This window comes from Rhinolophus sinicus, linkage group LG11 (genome assembly GCF_036562045.2).
Source record: "Rhinolophus sinicus isolate RSC01 linkage group LG11, ASM3656204v1, whole genome shotgun sequence".
NCBI classification, from domain to species: domain Eukaryota; kingdom Metazoa; phylum Chordata; class Mammalia; order Chiroptera; family Rhinolophidae; genus Rhinolophus; species Rhinolophus sinicus.
Genome location: NC_133760.1, coordinates 8,424,808 through 8,441,024, shown reverse-complemented (window position 1 = coordinate 8,441,024; position 16,217 = coordinate 8,424,808). Strand labels below are relative to the sequence as shown.

The 16,217-nt window shown below is 60.9% G+C and overlaps 2 protein-coding genes and 1 long non-coding RNA gene across 20 annotated transcripts; 1 reads left to right on the top strand and 2 right to left on the bottom strand.

The window, feature by feature from the left end:
- Positions 1-29: 29 nt before the first annotated feature.
- SIX5 (SIX homeobox 5) lies at positions 30-4,192 on the bottom strand. Its single transcript, XM_019754806.2, has 3 exons — positions 3,393-4,192; positions 1,653-2,452; positions 30-1,364 (listed from the first exon to the last, which is right to left on the bottom strand). The coding sequence occupies exons 1-3, from the start codon at positions 4,190-4,192 to the stop codon at positions 745-747; spliced, it is 2,220 nt and encodes a 739-aa protein (XP_019610365.2). The 3' UTR covers positions 30-744.
- An 890-nt stretch (positions 4,193-5,082) lies between these two features.
- On the bottom strand, positions 5,083-16,111 carry DMPK (DM1 protein kinase). Of its 18 annotated transcripts, none has more exons than XM_074314126.1 (16): positions 14,971-15,284; positions 12,594-12,685; positions 12,249-12,332; positions 12,067-12,162; positions 11,318-11,466; positions 10,872-10,965; positions 10,382-10,588; positions 10,191-10,299; positions 10,036-10,112; positions 9,266-9,351; positions 7,974-8,085; positions 7,066-7,232; positions 6,880-6,977; positions 6,685-6,731; positions 6,298-6,387; positions 5,083-5,946 (listed from the first exon to the last, which is right to left on the bottom strand). In XM_074314126.1, exons 1-16 carry the CDS (start codon positions 15,128-15,130, stop codon positions 5,794-5,796), a joined length of 1,821 nt encoding a protein of 606 aa, XP_074170227.1. In that variant the 5' UTR covers positions 15,131-15,284; the 3' UTR covers positions 5,083-5,793. The 18 variants fall into 18 exon arrangements, with proteins under 18 accessions (XP_074170227.1, XP_074170226.1, XP_074170228.1 ...); XM_074314125.1 differs by having other exon boundaries at positions 6,298-6,383; XM_074314127.1 differs by having other exon boundaries at positions 10,051-10,112.
- LOC109459940 (uncharacterized) lies at positions 5,887-7,218 on the top strand. Its single transcript, XR_002139462.2, has 3 exons — positions 5,887-6,026; positions 6,923-6,987; positions 7,146-7,218. It is a non-coding gene; the product is annotated as an uncharacterized LOC109459940 (long non-coding RNA).
- Positions 16,112-16,217: the final 106 nt, after the last annotated feature.

The following is a 16,217-nucleotide window of genomic DNA, read 5'->3' as shown; positions in this document are numbered from 1 at the left end:
ATTCAGAAGGTAACCCACACCCCAGGAGGTTCAAGTTGTCTGTTAACTTTATTTTAATTGAAATGGAGGCATAATGTGTCCTAGAAAAATAAAGATTTAGAATACAAACTAGACACAGGGGTCAGGGTTGCCCCATGGGTGAGGGGATCTTTGGTCTGGGGCTGATAATGAGGGCTGTAGTCCAGGGAGAGCCAATGGGGCACCCGAGCCCAGGCCACCCCTTCCTGCGTTGCACTGGAGCAGGAAGGGCCCAGCTGGGAGGGTCTGTCAGTCCCTGGGCTCAGGACTGCCCGTCGTCCACCCTCGGCTTCCAGGCAGTTCTGAGAACACTGGATGTCAGTGGACCTATTAATAGTGTTGTAGGGAGTGATAGGGAGAAGGCTCAGGGGGGTTGGAAATCCAGCCACTTGGCAAGGTTTGTAGCTCACAGTTAGTACCAGGTCAAGGGGGGCAGAGCCCGAGTCAGAACCCCCAGATCTCCCCATATGGGGGCAGAGCAACGAGAGGGCTGTAACAGAGGTGGCTTCCCATCCAGAGGGACATTGCCCCTGGACAGGGAGTGGACAGGGGTGAGCCCCCCTGGCATGTCCGGTTTGGAGAGGTTAAGCAGACCGGGGGGGAGGGTGTAGTGTGTGTGGAATCTTCAGATTGCAGCAGTTGTGTTTCTGGAAGGTTCCCTACTCCCGGTGTCCTGGATCTCAAGCACCATTGTCAGGAGAGGCGATGAGGCCCGGGGGGGCGGGGTCACAGTTCCAAGGGCTCTTCCACAGGCACTGACTGTAGCTGTGTCAGAACCTTGGTCTCAGCTTCCAGCCCCTCATCGACCTCGCCCCCTGACGTGCCCCCTAGGAGCAACCCCTCAGGGTCGGGGTCCGGCAGCCTCAGCACAGTGGGGGGGGCCTGCGTCCCTAGCCCCTTCTCTGCTTCTAGCAACCCCTCTGTGCCTGTGCTCAGTTCCAGTCCCGCTGGCCAGATGGGCACAGCTGTGGTGGACAGCATGAAGCCCTCGGGCGCGGGTGCTGGAAAGCTGGCTAGGAGGCTGGAGGAGTCTGTGGTGAAGGGCAGGCTGGTGGTAACAGTGGCGGCAGGAGCAGGTGCTGGCTGTGGTGGCTGCTGTGCAGAAAGTGTGCCTAGGGCGTGGGCCTCCGGGAGAGCGGGGCTGGAGGCCATCGGGAGGGCTCCTTCAGGCACTGAGATGGCCGTGTCTGGCTTCAGGGGCAGGGCCAGGCTGGGGGCAGGCGGCAGGACCTGGGAGACCAGCATGCTGGTGGGGAAGGTGGCCGTGAGGATGATTTTGCCCTGCTGCACGGCCACACCTGTCACGATGGGGCTTCCAGACACAGGGTTAGCCAGGAGGAAGTTTCCTGTGGGGAGGAGATGGCCGGGCACAGGGTTAGGGGGCAGCTGGCCAGGAACAGAGGTGGAGATGAAACTGCTGGGGGGCAGGACGAAGGACATCAGCCAGAGGCAAAGTGAGCCCCTTTGGGGTGGGACCAAGACTGGGCGGCTTGAGCCTCGGCACGATCTGGCATAGGAAGGTTATGGGACGTACCAGGGATGAGCTTCACCACCACCCCCAAACCCACTGACAGCACCCTCCATCCCTGAAATAACCACCCCAACCCAGGCTGGAGGGAGGCAGAAGGGGTTACCTGGGGCAGTTGCCGGAGGCAGCTGCAGGGCAGTCACACCCACTCCGGAGTTTATCAGATGCACATTGGTAGGGCCCGCTGCAGCTGCCACCTTCACGGGGCTGCCTGGCCCAGCTGCTAACAGCTGCAGTGGCCCCACAGCCTGTGGCAGGGTCACCACCTGTGAGGTGGGCACCACCTGGGGCAGGTTCAACAATGGGGAGGTGGGGCCCAGGCCTGCAGGGTACCCAGGGGGTGGGGAAAGTGGCACCACTTGTGGAGCAGCTACAGAAGACACTGGTCCTGGGGGCAGAGGAAAGGTGGCAGCCGGCGGGGGGCCAGGCACCACTTGGGGCAGAGGCCCAGACACCTCCTCTACAGTGGGCCCCGAAGTAGTCACCTGGGTCCCCTTAGTTTCAGGGGTCTCAGGCTGAGCCTCCTCCAGTCGAACCTCCCCAGTTTGAGGGTCCAGGACTAAGGAGGTCTTGCCTTCGGTGGGCCCTAGAGGGCTGGGCTGTGGTGGGGGGGCGCTCCCACCCCCTGTGAGCAGCAGGGGCCCCAGGCTGGAGGCCTCGCCCAGGGCCAGGCTGTTGATGATGACAGGACTCCCATTGAGGAGCACCGCTGGTGAGCTGCTGGCAGCAAGGAAGCTCCCGTTGACAAGGATGGAGGAGGAGGCAGGGCACGGCGCAGGGGGGGCGGCCCCCGCCAGGAATATGGAGCCCTGGGCAGGGGCCTCAGTGGCCACTGGAACCACCCCCCTCTCCAGGTCCTCAGGACTGCGGCTGGACTCGTCCTCAGTGGGGTTCCCATCAGACTCGCTGGCCAGAGACAGGATTGTGAGTTGTGGCCCTGACTACTGTGTTCCCGCACTGACCGGCCAGTTTCTGCAGACTTTAGGGCACAGGCTGACCACCGCCTCCCCACCTTTCCCTAGCCCAAACCTGGGAACAATTCCCGGGAGTTCTGAAACCTCTCAGACCACCCAAGGACCCCAGGGACAGAGCCTCTCTGCAAGCGCTTCATTGACACCACTGCAAAGCTAAAGCTGGCCGCACCGCGCCATCCCCTCGGCTCCAGGCCCCAGAAGCTGAGCACCCAGACGACCCCGCGTCTCCAGGGTCAGGAAGAAAGCAGCCCAATGGCTTTGGAGAGCGAGGAGGCAGCTGCCTGCTCAGTTCCCGGTGCCTCCCCCTGGGCGTCAGAGAAGGGAGTGAGAGGCCGACGCACAGGGTGGGAGGGGAAGGGCTTGGGTTACAGGGAAACTGGAGCTGGGGAAGGTTCACGTTTCACAACAAAGACAGACTACGGACCACGCTGTTTTGGGCCCCGAGGGGGGCCGGGGGGGTGAGGAAGAGCCACGGTCAGAGATGGGCCCCGCAGCGCAGGGGCCTGAAAGAAGCCGCGACACAGGGTGGGGTGGGCACAGGCCCCTCCCCCTTTCCCGCAGCCCCTTTTTCTCACTGCCTCCCCACAGTCTAGCCACCAACATGGCTAGGATCTGGGATGGAGCCCTGAGTGGAGCAGTGGGAAGAGGTCTCCCAGCCTCCGAGAGAGGAGCAGTGATGTCGGGGACGGGGCCCGGGGCGTGTGGCTATTCCATCCACACTATTATCCGCGCGGCGGGCGCCGGAGGGTGTGAGCGGGATGCGTCCGAGGAGTTCGGAGCGCTGGCTCCAGCAGTGGGCGTGCGGGATTGGGGGGGCTAATGGGTAGCACGTCCCCGGTAAAGCGGGACCTGCGCCGCCCGGGTCCCCTCACCTCTTGCAGGGCGCACCGCTGCCGCCCCCGGTCCGGTCGCGCTGTCGTCGATTCTTGAACCAGTTGCTGACCTGCGTGAGCGAGAGGCCGGTGAGCGTGGCCAGGCGGCGCTTCTCATCCGGCGTGGGGTAGCGGTTGCCGCGATAGCAGGCCTTGAGCGCGGCGCGGGAGCGCTCCTTGAAGCAGTAGACCGTCTCCTCGCCGTCCCAGATGGTCTTGGGCAGCGGAAACTTCTTGCGCAGACGGTACTTGTCCACTGCGCCCAGCGCGCGGCCGCGGGCCCGCTCGGCCTCGTGGTAGCGCGCGCGCAGGTAGAGGTCCTGCAGGAAGGCGTGGTGGGCGGCGGGGAAGGGGCGGCTCTCGAGCAGCCGGTAGAGCTCGGCGTACTCGCCCCGTTGGAAGGCCACCAGGGCCCGAGCGCGCAGCACCGGGTCGCTGCCACGTAGGCGCTCGGCCGGGGGCAGTGCGCCCAGGAAGCGGCTCAAGCGGCCGGCGTGGCCAGCCTGTAGCAGCGCCTCGCAGACGCACGCCACCTGCTCGGGCGAGAAGCGGAGGCCCGTGGGCGGCTCGGCAGCGGCCTCGGGGGACGACCCGGGGACGCCCGGGGACCCCGGGTCCTCCGCTCCCGCCGCCGCTTCGCCCGCCCCGGCCCCGGCCGCCGCCGCCGCCTCACCCTCCGCCGCCTGCAAAGTCTGCAGAAGCTGGCGCGCTTCCTCCTCCTCCTCTTCGGTCGCCGCCACCGCCACCGCCTCCCCCCCAGCCGCCGGCCCCGCGCTCGGCTCCGCAGGCAAGGTAGCCATGTTTTGCAACTTTGGGAAGTTCCTCCCTCCTTCTCCTCCTCTCTCGGGCTTTCCCCAGCCCCCTCCCCCGTCCGTCCCCCCTCTCCGCCACCCCCCGTTCGCGCTTCCCGATCTTCTCCCCCCTGTCGACCCCGCGTCTGCCCCCTAATGCCAGTCCCGGCGCCTCACTAGGGTCTCTCTCCCAGTGTCGGTGTGTGTGCTCGTCCCCCTCCCCGTCAGTCCGTGATTCTCCCTTTGTTTTCCCTCTGCCTCAGGCCGCGCTTTTTGCCTCCCCCCCGCGTGTGCCTCTTGCTCAGGGCCTCAGTTTCCCCATCGGGACAACGGAGAAGGTAACGGGCCGTCCGAGAGGGCTAAGGGCGCGAGGCCACCTCTGCCCCGAGACTAGGCTTCTGCACGCCTCGGTCTCCAGGGTCTTCTGAAGGCCCCCCCACTCCCCGTGTCTGCCTGCGCTCCGCCCCTCGGAATTCCCAGCTCCGCAGGGGGGCGGGTCTGGCGCGGAGAAGGGGCGGGGAGAACGGGCTAGAAAGTTTGCTTCAACTTTTCTAGAGTGTCTGTCCCTAGAACGGATGCGCGTGGCCCGCGCAGGCGCAGTGGTAGGAGGATGGCTGCGCGCGCGGCCGGCCCAGCCCCCCCTTCTTCCCGGTGCTCGGGTGGCACCGCTAGGCCACAGCTGGACAAGGGGCGGTGCCTCCTGGTGGCCTACTCGCCTGATGCTATTGGTCGGATGCCGGAGGCACGCCCTTAAGTTTCCACCCCTATCCCTGACTCGTCAGCTTAGCCTCCCGCTAGCTCCCCGCCGAGGCCATTGGCCGCCTCCACTCGCCTTCTGATTGGCCCACTGAGCAACCCTTTCCCGCAACGCAAACAGCAGATACTGCGGAGTTCAGAGCTTGGACAGACGAGAGGGCCTTTTATTTGCGAGGGTCGGGGGTGGGGTCCTAGGTGGGGAGAGACAATAAATACCAAGGAATGTCGGGGTCTCAGTGCATCCAAAACGTGGACTATTGTAATGGGGTCCTGGAGACTGTCAGTGGGTCGGAGGACAGGTCAATAAATACCCAAACCGCCGAGGCGGGAGGAGCCAGCTGTGGCTCTGAGAGCAGCACACGTGAAGAAGGCGCGGGAAGCCCCGAAAAAGCGGGGCTGGCAAAAGCGAACGGTTCCCGAGAGCGGGCGGGGCTTGCGCTAGACGTTCTCCACGGGAAGAGAACGTTCCCCGGAGAGCAGGGCCTCATGCACAAGGATTTGTGGTTTTCGAGCCGATGTGGGTAGTTATGCGTGGAAGGTGAAAAACGGAACATGAGCTCTGGCCCTGCTGCCTTCTCTAGATTGTAGTTTGCTCCTCCACGTCGCAACCTCAGCCGGGCCAGTCCGGAGAAAGTGGCCCGCGATTCCCCCAGCAGCAGTATTCCAAGCTGCAAGCCCAACTCTTTCCTCCCCGGCCGCCAGGGGGCGAGCCCGGATCACAAGGCTGGAGCTGGGGCAGACACCCACGCTTGGAGTGGTCTGGACGGGAGGCGGTGGGAGTGGCTTTTGGGCCGAGCCCGGGCCACCCAACCCTCCAGTGGGCCCGAGTGGAGGACAAGCTGGGCTTTTAGGGTTCAGGGGGCGAAGGCGGTTCCTGGGTGGCGCCAGACCGGGGTGAGATGGCCTGCGCCGGCCACCAACCCAGTGCAGCCCAGGGCGGCGGCACCAGCCAGAGCAACGGTGAACAGGAGCAGGGAACGCGCCTCCGATAGGCCAAGCCTAGGGACCTGCGGGCGAAACGGCAGGATCAGCACCAGCGACACGGGCTCTGATTGGTTCCTGGGGTTCGCCCCGCCTACGCTCATAGGTGGGTCCACAATACTCCTTGCACCCGCCCCGCCCCTGACAGCACGGGCGGCTGTGGTTGGTCGGCTTGCAAGCCTCGAGTTTGGTCCGAACTCATTATTGGCTGCTTCCTAGCAGCCTGTGTTGATTGGCTGCCCGAGCACCCTTCCTCCCCACTCCTGTCAAGCCCCGCAGATGCACAGCTAAGCCGAGCGGCTTCGGGTGCTTGGAGCGAGGTGGGGGCGTGTCGGCGGCTGCGGGGGCGGCGGGCGGGTGTGAGCAGCCGGACGTACCCTGGCAGGGAGCAGCAGGTGGCGGCGGTGCATGGGGCTTGGCCCCACCAGCGAGCACTGGCCCAGAGCCACGGGCGGGGGGCCATCTAGCTGAAGAGAGAAGGGACAGGTGACCCGATCGGAGCCCAACCCAGCCCAGCCAGCCGCCTCGGCAGGGGTGTGAGAGACAGCAAGGGGAGCCGAGGTCGGGGAGGGAATCGAGGGAGATTGCGGGCGAGATTTGGCGAGAAGCCTGAACGGTGGGAGATTTGGTACATGTGGGGCTGAATGGAGGGTGTCTGCCACCTGGAACCCCAAAGAGGTAGGGTAAACCCTAAATCTGGACCAGAGGATGGGGTCTGCAGAGGGGGCAGCAAGCTTGACATAGGGGAAAAATAGGGGTCTTACATGGGAAGGTGGATCCGTGGCCCGGGGACTGGGGACCCCCGTGACAGCTGGAAGGAGAAGAGAGAGGCGTGGGCGCGTGGAGTGACGGAGGGGGGGTGGCGCGGCGTGCCCCAGCCTGGGCCCCTTACCCTCCCCCAGGTGTCCGGGCTAACCTCCCCTGGCGCCCTCGGGAACGGGGGCAACTGAGGAACTCACCAGCTGCTCCTTCCGCCTGAAGCCCCTCCATCTGCTCTTGCAGCTGCCGAATATGCTCCTCCAAGTTTCGGTTCCTGGCCTCGGCCTCACGGAGTTGACTGAGGGGAGGTAAGGACCATGAGCCCTTCGGGATCTTGGAGAGAGTCTGCTAAAGGTAGCGACAGGCCCCTGTGCCCCGACCCCGACCTGGCAAAGTTCTGGTTAGCCGTGCGGATGGCCTCCAGCTCTCGGCTCAGGCTCTGTCGGGTAAGCACCTCTTCCTCCAGGGCCTCCTGGAGCTCCTGCAAGGTCACCTCAGCTGCCACAGCCGCTGGGATGGCTGCTGGAACCGCCACTGGAATTGCTGCTTCAGCCTGCATATGGGAACCCAGCTTAGGGCTGCCTGTGGCTCCTGGAGCACTCCAGACCGGCATAGATTCCAAGCCTGGGATCCTCTCTTGTCCTCTACTTGCCTATTCCTACATCTTTTTGGAATCCCCACAGCTCCTGCAATGACCCAAGCACCCAGGCCCTGCCCTGATCTCCAGCCTTAGTTGGCTCCCTTCTCATCCACCTTCCACACAGGAACGAAAGGGCTGTTCCTAAAATGCTCAACTCAACTTAACCATGTTGCTCCCCTGCTCAAAATTTCTGCAGCTCCTCAGTGCCCTCAGGAGAAGGCCTGCGGCACCAAAAGGCCCTGTTTGGTTTGTTTTCTGCTGGCCTCTGCAGCCTCCCCTCCCCTCACTCTCCACCTTCCTTCTCCTGGAGCAGTTTAGCCTCACCACCCTCCTTTCCCTGTTCAAAAACAAACCAGCTGGTTCCCACCTCAGGGTCTTTGCCCTGGAGGTTCTCTCTGCTAACCAATGAGTACTTTTCTTCCCATGGGCAGTCCTCCTCCTCCATGGGCAGGACTTCCCCTCTCCGTTGAGAGCCCCCTCCACACACCCTCAGTGCCCTCTGATCATCTCTGACTAAAGTAACATTTGTTGTCTGTTGTCTGTTTTCCGACTTCCTGTGAATAGGCTCCCAGAGGGCTTAGCGCACCATGGTACGCTCTACCCTGGAAGTCTTTGCCTTTTCTCTGGAATTCATCCCTCACGCCAACGACTCACTGTTTCCTCTGGTGGGGGCACCGTGGGTTCCAGGCTGGACACTTGCACAGGTGCCTCAGGCAATGGCTCAGCCTCCAGTTCCATGGGCATGGGGCCTGGAACCTCATTGTCCCTGGGGAGAGGAAGAGGGTGAGGGGGGGAGGGCCAGGACTCCCTGGCCTGTAGGCACAGGCCACCAGACCCAAGGACCCCATGATTTGAGGAGGGGGAGGGGCAGAGTGAAGGGAACAAACTGCCAGGTTGCAACAGGTCTTTTGGAAAGGAAAAGGCCCACCCCTGGGAGCTGCCCTCTCAGACCCATGTTCTAGGGTCTGTTCATCTCCTCCCTCTCCATGTTACCTTTGTACACCCGTCCTTAGGGCCTCAGGACAGTGAGGGGAGCCCAATGAGGGAGACTCTACCCAGCTCTGGCCACCGCCAAAGATACGGTCTTAAGACTGAGGTGTATCCCAAGAGTGTGACTCTAGACATCACCACACCCCCCTCACACCCAGCTGGTGGGAGGGGGACAAACCTTCCCTACAAATACGAAATGGCAATAAAGGTGGATGTCCTGCCCAACCTAGCAATCCCCTCAGGGAACTGTGTCTCAGGGACCTAATGCCAAGACCAACCTGTGGCTGTTTGTCCAGCCTGACTTATAACCGCGAGGACAGGGAGTCCTGACATGCCCAGTAAGGAGAATATACATAGCAGGTCAAGACCAGGTTGTAGTTCATGATAAGAAATGGTGTTTGCAGTACATTGTCCGGTAACAAAACAGATTAGAATACAGCACGTTCTCATGGTTAAATACATGCGAGCACACCTGTGACCCAGGGGCCATCACTGATGGTGGTCCTCCTTTTGCTTATCCATATTTTATAATTTACTTGTGACAAGCAATGTATTATTTGTAGAATTCATGTTTTTAAAAAGCGTTATGGTTATGTCAGTGATTCAGTGAATTCATGTTCTTTTAAGGTTGATTTAAAAATTCTAAACTTACTTTCTAAGATTCTGAGGTCCCATGACTGTGTACTAGAAGTCTAAGTGTAAGCTTGGAAAATTCTGGAAGGCCGGGTCTGTGGCTCTGAGGTTTTAAATTGAATATAAAATTTCAAGGTACTTATGGTCTGAAATTTTAAGGTCCTACAACTCTGGGCTCCTAAGAGTCCTTGGTCCCAAAACAATAAGCTTCCAAGACTGATCCTGCAATTCTAGTGGGTGCTGATGGGCCAGAAATACAGTAACCCTCTGGAGGCTGTCACCCCCAGCCCACTCCTCAAAGGCTGCACAGGGTCAGCTCTTACCTGAGGGCCATGCAGGAGTAGGAGAAGCCCACAAAAGGCAGGTGGACCCCCAGTGGCACGCCTTCCCGCATGTCCGACAGTGTCTCCTATACAAGAAAAGCACAGGTGGGAGGTGAGCACTGGTTGTTAGGGCTGGCCCCTCACCCCTTCCCAGTCTTGACTTAAACGTGGCACCCAAATCCCACCCTAATTTGGGGCCTATTTAAAGTGTCCCCTCTATCATTTTCTTTTATTGTGTCTTGCTGCTTCCCTCAGGGCACTTGTCACACTATCACTGTATACTTCTTCAGACTGTAAGTGGATGAGGGACCAGGGCTGACTTGGTTTGTGTGTGACCCAGCAGTGCCCAGCACAAGGGCACCCTGGCTGAGCAAGCATTCCAGGGTAGCTCGTGTAACATTGAGAAAGAGATGGCCTAAGGAAGGAAGATTCCTCTTTGGTGCCTTCCTGCCTTTCAGGTATCAGTTCAGATAGCCCCCTCCTCCAGGAAGCCCTCCAGGACCTTCCATGCTGAGTCAGGAGCTCTGCCTCCTGCATTCCCCCATCGCAGGCTTGATCTCTCTGGGGTGTCATTGTCTGGGGACAAGTCTGTGTACCCCATTTGTTTCCCCCACTGGACTGTGAGTCTAGGTCACTGCTGGGTTCCCAGCACTGGGTGGGCACAGAGGAGGTGCTCTGGGGAAGAAATGATTTCAGGACCCCAGGAGGTAGGCACTCTCCTAATCCCAACTTTATGGAACGATGGGGGAGCAGGGGTCGCAGGTACCTACCCCGCCCCCGCTCACCATGGCAGTGAGCCCATCTTCCACCACATCGAAGTTGCACGTGTCAGTGGCACCGTCAAAATCTGGCGTAAAGGGAGGCACGCTGTCTCGGAGACCATCCCAGTCAAGATCAAAGAAGAAAGGATGCTTCTGGAAATCACCTGCTCCATTCCGGCCCAGCCGCGTCTCCGGGGGACACAGGAGTCGCTGGATAAGGTCTCGAGCCTCCTCAGGAACCCCTGCATCAGCCAGCGGTAGAGACAGGTGCTCCTGCTCCAAGGGAGAGGGAAAGCGAGGATGTCAGTCTGGAAACACGTGCGGAGAGATCAGGGGCTCCTGAGACCCTGCTTACCTTGTAGTGCACGATCTTGCCGTAGGTCTCCGCGGTGGAGTCGGCATAGAAGGGCGTCTGCCCATAGAACATTTCATAGGCGAACACACCCAATGCCCACCAGTCACACTCGGGCCCGTAGCTGCCGGTCCCCGGCCCGCCGCCCACAGCCTGCAGGATCTCTGGGGACAAGTAGTCTGGGGTGCCCACAGCCACCAGCGACCGCACCTGAGCCAACAGAACCAGAGCTGGGCTCAGCCGACCCCGTCCAAGCCCTGGATCCACCCCCTCCTAGCCACGCCCCTGGAGCTTAATCCCACCCCCTGCCTCTTCTAACCCTGAGCCAAGCACACTTAGGCCTGGGTTGCCTCCTCCTCCTTCCCCCTCTAGTCCTGCCTCCATCCTATCTCTGCTGGCACTCCTCAGCCCCGCCCCCACACTCTGCACCTCAGGTCCCGCACCTGATCCCACCCCTCACTGGTGGCCCACGGTGGGCGGGCGCACCGCTCACCGTTCCATCTGCCTGCAACTTCAGGCACGAGCCAAAGTCAGCCAAGCGGATGTGGCCACAGCGGTCCAGAAGGATGTTGTCCGGTTTGATGTCCCTGCGCAGAGTGAAGAAAGGCGGGCAGGAGGTGTAAGTCAACCTCCTTCCCACTTTCTCACCAGGCTCCACCCCTCTAGGCAGCACCGCCTCAAGCCCCACCCTTAGGGACCCGGCTCTCCAATTCCCAAGCCTCCAGGTCCTGCCCTCACGCTTCACCTCCTAGGGTTCGCCCTTCGTGGATTCTACAGTTCTGAACCCAACTCCTCAGGTCCTGTCTCCAGTGGGACACAACCAGCAAGGTCTCTTTCCAGGCCCCGCCCCTCTGGGCTCTAACCTTCTAGGAACCCTTCTGGGGTCCAATCTTTACTGTCCCTCTCCCGGCCCCGCCCGTCAGGCCGTGCGGTACCCACCTGTGCACATAGCCCAGTCGGTGCACTGAGTCTATGGCCATGACAATCTCGGCCAGGTAGAAGCGCGCCATCTCGGCCGGGATCCGCTCCCCAAACTTGCTCAGCAGCGTCAGCAGGTCCCCGCCCACGTAGTACTCCATGACCAGGTACTGGGAGGGGGCGTGTCATGGGGAGTCGGTAGCCCCCCTAGATACCTATTGCTGATAGCCTGTGACAAAGGCTCCCAGAGACGCCCCATCCCTGGGCAGAAACCCGGCAGCCCCAGCACCGAGAGAGCCCCAGAGATCTCCCAAGCCAAATCTGAGAAACCCACCAAAACACCCCCCAACTCTCTCAGGATGTCACTGGGCAGAGATTCACTTCTACATTCCCCCCCTACACACACACACACACACACACACACACACACACAGAGGGAAAAAGAACCCAGAGACCTCCCAATGCCCAGAGTGTAGAGCCCAGATACCGCCCGCCCAGTGACCCATACAGACTCTACAGAGCTCTCCCATTCCAGGTAAGAATCCCCTGGCGGCGGCTGCTTTACAGAGCCCCGCAGAATCAGCCCGCGAAAAGGGCGGTGATGGACATCAACCATCCTGAGAAAAAAAGCCCGTTCCTACCACACACAGACTCCCACGGGATGTGTGGAGGTCCCCCACCCTAGAACTTCCTCTCCCTGCCCCCACCTCGTTAATTGACAGCCTCGGGGGTGGGGGTCCATCCTTCTAGTCACCCGGCCTGGGGCTCACCAGATAGTTCTCGTCCTGGAAGGCGAAATGTAGCTGTGTGATCCAGCGCCGGTCCCCGTTCACTAACACATCCCTCTCTTCGCGGAAGCATGACACCTGCGAGGCAACCGGAGGAGCTGAAGTGGTTGGGGAGTGTGGGGGGAGGATCCTCAGCGCCCTGTACATCCAGGCCTGCGCCTCACCTCTCCTCTCTTCAGCATGTCCCACTTATTCATGATCTTCATGGCGTACACCTGGCCAGTCTGCTTCATCTTTACCACCGCTACCTGAAGGTTGAAACGGGGTGACTTGGGTAGAGGTGGCGGAGGAGCAAACAGGCTGGCTCAGACGGCACTCCACCCTAAACCCCGCCCACCAGCCACATCACGCCCACTGGCCTCAAGTCCCGCCCCCATCCCCTGCTGGTCTCCGGTTCTAAACTCATTCATCAATTTCTAAGGCCCCGCCCCAAACTCCTGCCTCCCTCCCAAGGCACGGAAAGTTGAGGCTCCCGCCAAGCGGAGCAACCACCACAGCTCAGGGCTCACCTCACTGAACGCCCCGCGTCCGATCACCTTCAGAATCTCGAAATCTTCCCTCTGCAGACGGACCTCCTTAAGCCTTGTCGCGATGGGCTCCACTGGGGGGCGGGGGGCGACGAGAACTGAGGGTCACTGGGACTGACACTGGAGACAGGAGAAGTCCCACCCTCTGGCCCTCAGTCTCCCTGCCCCTCGTTCTGTCCTGGGTCTCTCGGTCTCTCTCTTTCTCTGTCCCTCAGTTTCAATGTCCCCTTCCCTCTGCCTCTCCCTTTAGGACTGTCTGCTTCCCAAGGGCTTCCCACACTCTGTGTGAGGTTTTGTGGCTGCAAAGCAGCCCTCCTACAGAGAAAGGTGGGGTGCCTGGGAACCCCTTTTTTGAACAAGGCATTGGGCCAGAGGGATTTGTGGGAGCAGGATGATGGGGAGGAAGGCAAGTCTGCAGAAGGGAGGCCCTAAAGAATGCAGGAAGAATAGGCCCAGTGCTCTCTGGGCTTCAGGCCCCCACCCCAACTCAGAGTGATGGGGAAAACCCAGCCCACTCCAGGCTTCTCTCAGTCCAGTCTGGAACATGCAGTTTTATCCAGTTCCTCTAGGTTCAGAGTCAGGTGGCTCTTGGACCACACTTTGGGAAACACTGGATTTGGGGGCAGAGGGCCAAGAGAACTAGGAGAGAGTGACCGCATCTGGGCTCCAGGCCGGTTCAAGTGTTCTCAAAGTCCTCTCTCTCAACTCCAGGAGGAGCACTCTATTATTATCCCTTATTTACAGATGGGGACTCCAGGCTCAGACAGGTGAAGTTATTTGTCCAAGGTCTTACAGCTAAGAATGTTAAACAGAGCAGGTTGGGAATAGGGAGCCTGGGGGTGGAGGCAGGAGACTCAGGGACACAGAAAGGGAGACCTGGACCCCCTGGGGGTAGAAGCCTCTGGGGACCTCGGCAGCAGGGTGGAGAGAGGGATGGGTGCGAGTAGGAATGAGGGGTGAGACAGTGGGTTATGGAGGGCAGAGAGGGGCCCCCATGGGGTTCGGGGAAAGTGGACCGTCAGGGAAGAACCAGCCAGGGCCCAGGACGGGGGAGGGAGGAGAGAGCCAAGACATTGAGCCCTTTTAAGGCAGCGGGAACCCAGGCCCCCTCCCCCGCCCTGGCAGTCCACAGGGGAGGGGCTGTAGGATGCTGCTCGGGCCACAAAAGGAGTGCTCCTCAGGGGTGAGCCAGACCCCTGCCCCCACTTCAGTCTCAGTTTACCCTGCCAGCCAAACTTCATCCTCTGCAAAAGGGGGACTAAGAGAGTTGCTAAGGGCTGGGGATAAGGTTTTTCCAGAGGCTGAGTGGCCTGGCCCTTGACCTCCACCTTCCTATCTTGAAAATGGGAGGGGGATGGACAGGAACAGGGCCTGGGTCCCAAAGAGATGGACACAAGACAAGAGGGAGCAGGACAAGGCAGAAAGAGAAAACAGAGGGATGGAGAGAACTAGGGACACACAGAACCTCAGGACCAAGAGCAAGTCACTGAGGGACAGATCAGTGGCGGTACAGTGGCAGGGGGTCACGGAGAAACTCGAGTGAGTCTGTCCTGGGCCAGGAGAGCATGTGAGCAGACAACACAGGAGGCTGAGGTTGTAGCATCTTCCCTCTGGGCCTGTCTCCAGGGAAAGACCTGGCAAGAGGGGGCTTTGTGGGAGAGCTGGAAAGCTGGAGGTCATGAACTAGAGTGCAAGGACCTGGGCAGCTGGAGGGGAGTTTAGGCTGGCACGTGCAGACTAGGAGGGACCAAGACCAATGGGGGAGGGGTCCTTCATCCAAGGGGTGCAGGGGGTGCTGGGTGGTGCCTGTCTGCAGAGCTGGTTCTCCCCCAGGGCCTGCCTGAGTCACTGCACCCTCCCAGTGCCTGGGCACCTGTTGGGGCAGCTGAAGAGGCTGGCGCCGAACACCTGCCTGCCGACCGCACCCCTGGCAGCTGCCCCATCCTATCCCTTCTGCTAGCCCATGTTCTGGGAAGCCAGGGTTGAGGCCAAAGGGCCCATTTTGGTGTGTGGGGGTTCTAGGAGATAGGGCTCCCAGCATGTCCCTAGGCCTAGACTCGGGGAAGGGGATGCAGCAGAGGCCATGAGACTTCCCAGCCCAGCCTACCATGGCTCCCAAATCATGGTTCTGAGTCATGGCTGCCCGGGACTCTGCTGACCCCACTGTGCCTGGCCAAGGTGGCACAAAGGTAGGGGCATGTCACCCCAGGACCCAGGTCCAAGCTCTGGGCCCCTGAATGATCTCTCCCCATAACTATCCTGACACCCCAAGAGCCACCCCTGCACCCAACCCCATCTCCTGCCTCTGCCCTGCCCCCACCCTCCCAATGTGGGGGAGCCCATGCCAGCAGGCACTCACCCCACTGCAAGAAGTCGGCCACGTACTTGTCCTGGGCCAGGTCGGAGGCGCCCAGCTCCTGGTGGACGCCCAGGAGAAGGTCGAGCAGGGGCTCCAGCCCCAGGAAGCCGGGGTCCAGCACCAGCTGCTGGAGCCGCCTCAGCCGCACCTCGGCTGACATGTCGGGCAGGCAACACCATGGCCCCTCCAGGGGCTCGGGGTCCTCTGTCACGGGGCCTGGCAGCCCCTGTCCAGGCCCTGGGGCCCTGGCCGCATGTCGGCCTGTCCCTGGCTGTCCCCTGGGCCTCTCTGGCCACTTCTCTCTGCTGGCTGCAAAGGCCTCCTCCCCTCTCCCCTCCCCTTGGCCGGCCCCCTCCCTGCCTTAACCCCTGATAAGCCAGGCCCCCCAGAACACTTCCGTGAGATGAAGGGGGTGGAGAATCTCAACACTCAATACACACCCAGCCCATAAAAAGGCGGAGCACAAAGGAATGCTACAGGTGTGACAGAGGCCAAACATGAGCCCTCCCATTCCCCAGAGGGGGCCTACTGAGGTCCAGAGTTACCTGGTAACACCCCTCCCAAGCCCTGGAGTTGGGGGGAGGAGAAAGGGGTGAGGCCTGGGAAGGGGGACAGGAGGCCAGGGCAGCTTTGTGGGTGACTCAGCCCCAGATTCAGACTTTGGGCCAGTTTAAATTTAGCCTTCAGGCCCTCTGCTTTACACTGACTTTTTTTTGGCAGGAGGTGGGGAAGGGGTGGTGAAAGAATCGGGAAGGGAGGCCCTCAGGAGCCAGGACCGGGGGTGATCCGCTGGCCAAAGCCTGGGGGAGGCAAAGGAGCCCCCAAAATAGCTCCTTGGCCCCTGGCATGAAGCCACATTCCTGCCCAGGCTAGGATTAGAAACAGAAACATTTCGGGGGGTGAAGGGCGGAACGGGAGAGCCAGCCAGGAGGGATTTCGTTGTCCTTTCCAGGACGGACAGTTCTCCGGGAGGAAGCCATGGTCTCTGGCAGGCTAGGCGAGCCAGGCCCTGAGGCAGCAGGAGACCTGTGCTCAAGGCCATTCACTCTAGGCCTTGGGAGCTGCCTGTGGGACCCCACCTAGGACGACCCTGTCATTTCTGATTTGGATAGCTTGGGCATTTTCAAACTCTGCAAACTCCCGATGAGGACTTTGAAGAGGGTGTCCCTCCTCCTGCCTTCGTTTTTCCTGTTATTAAAAGGGGACGGGAGGGGTGAGGGTGGTGGGGGCTGCAGGGCCTGGCTGCT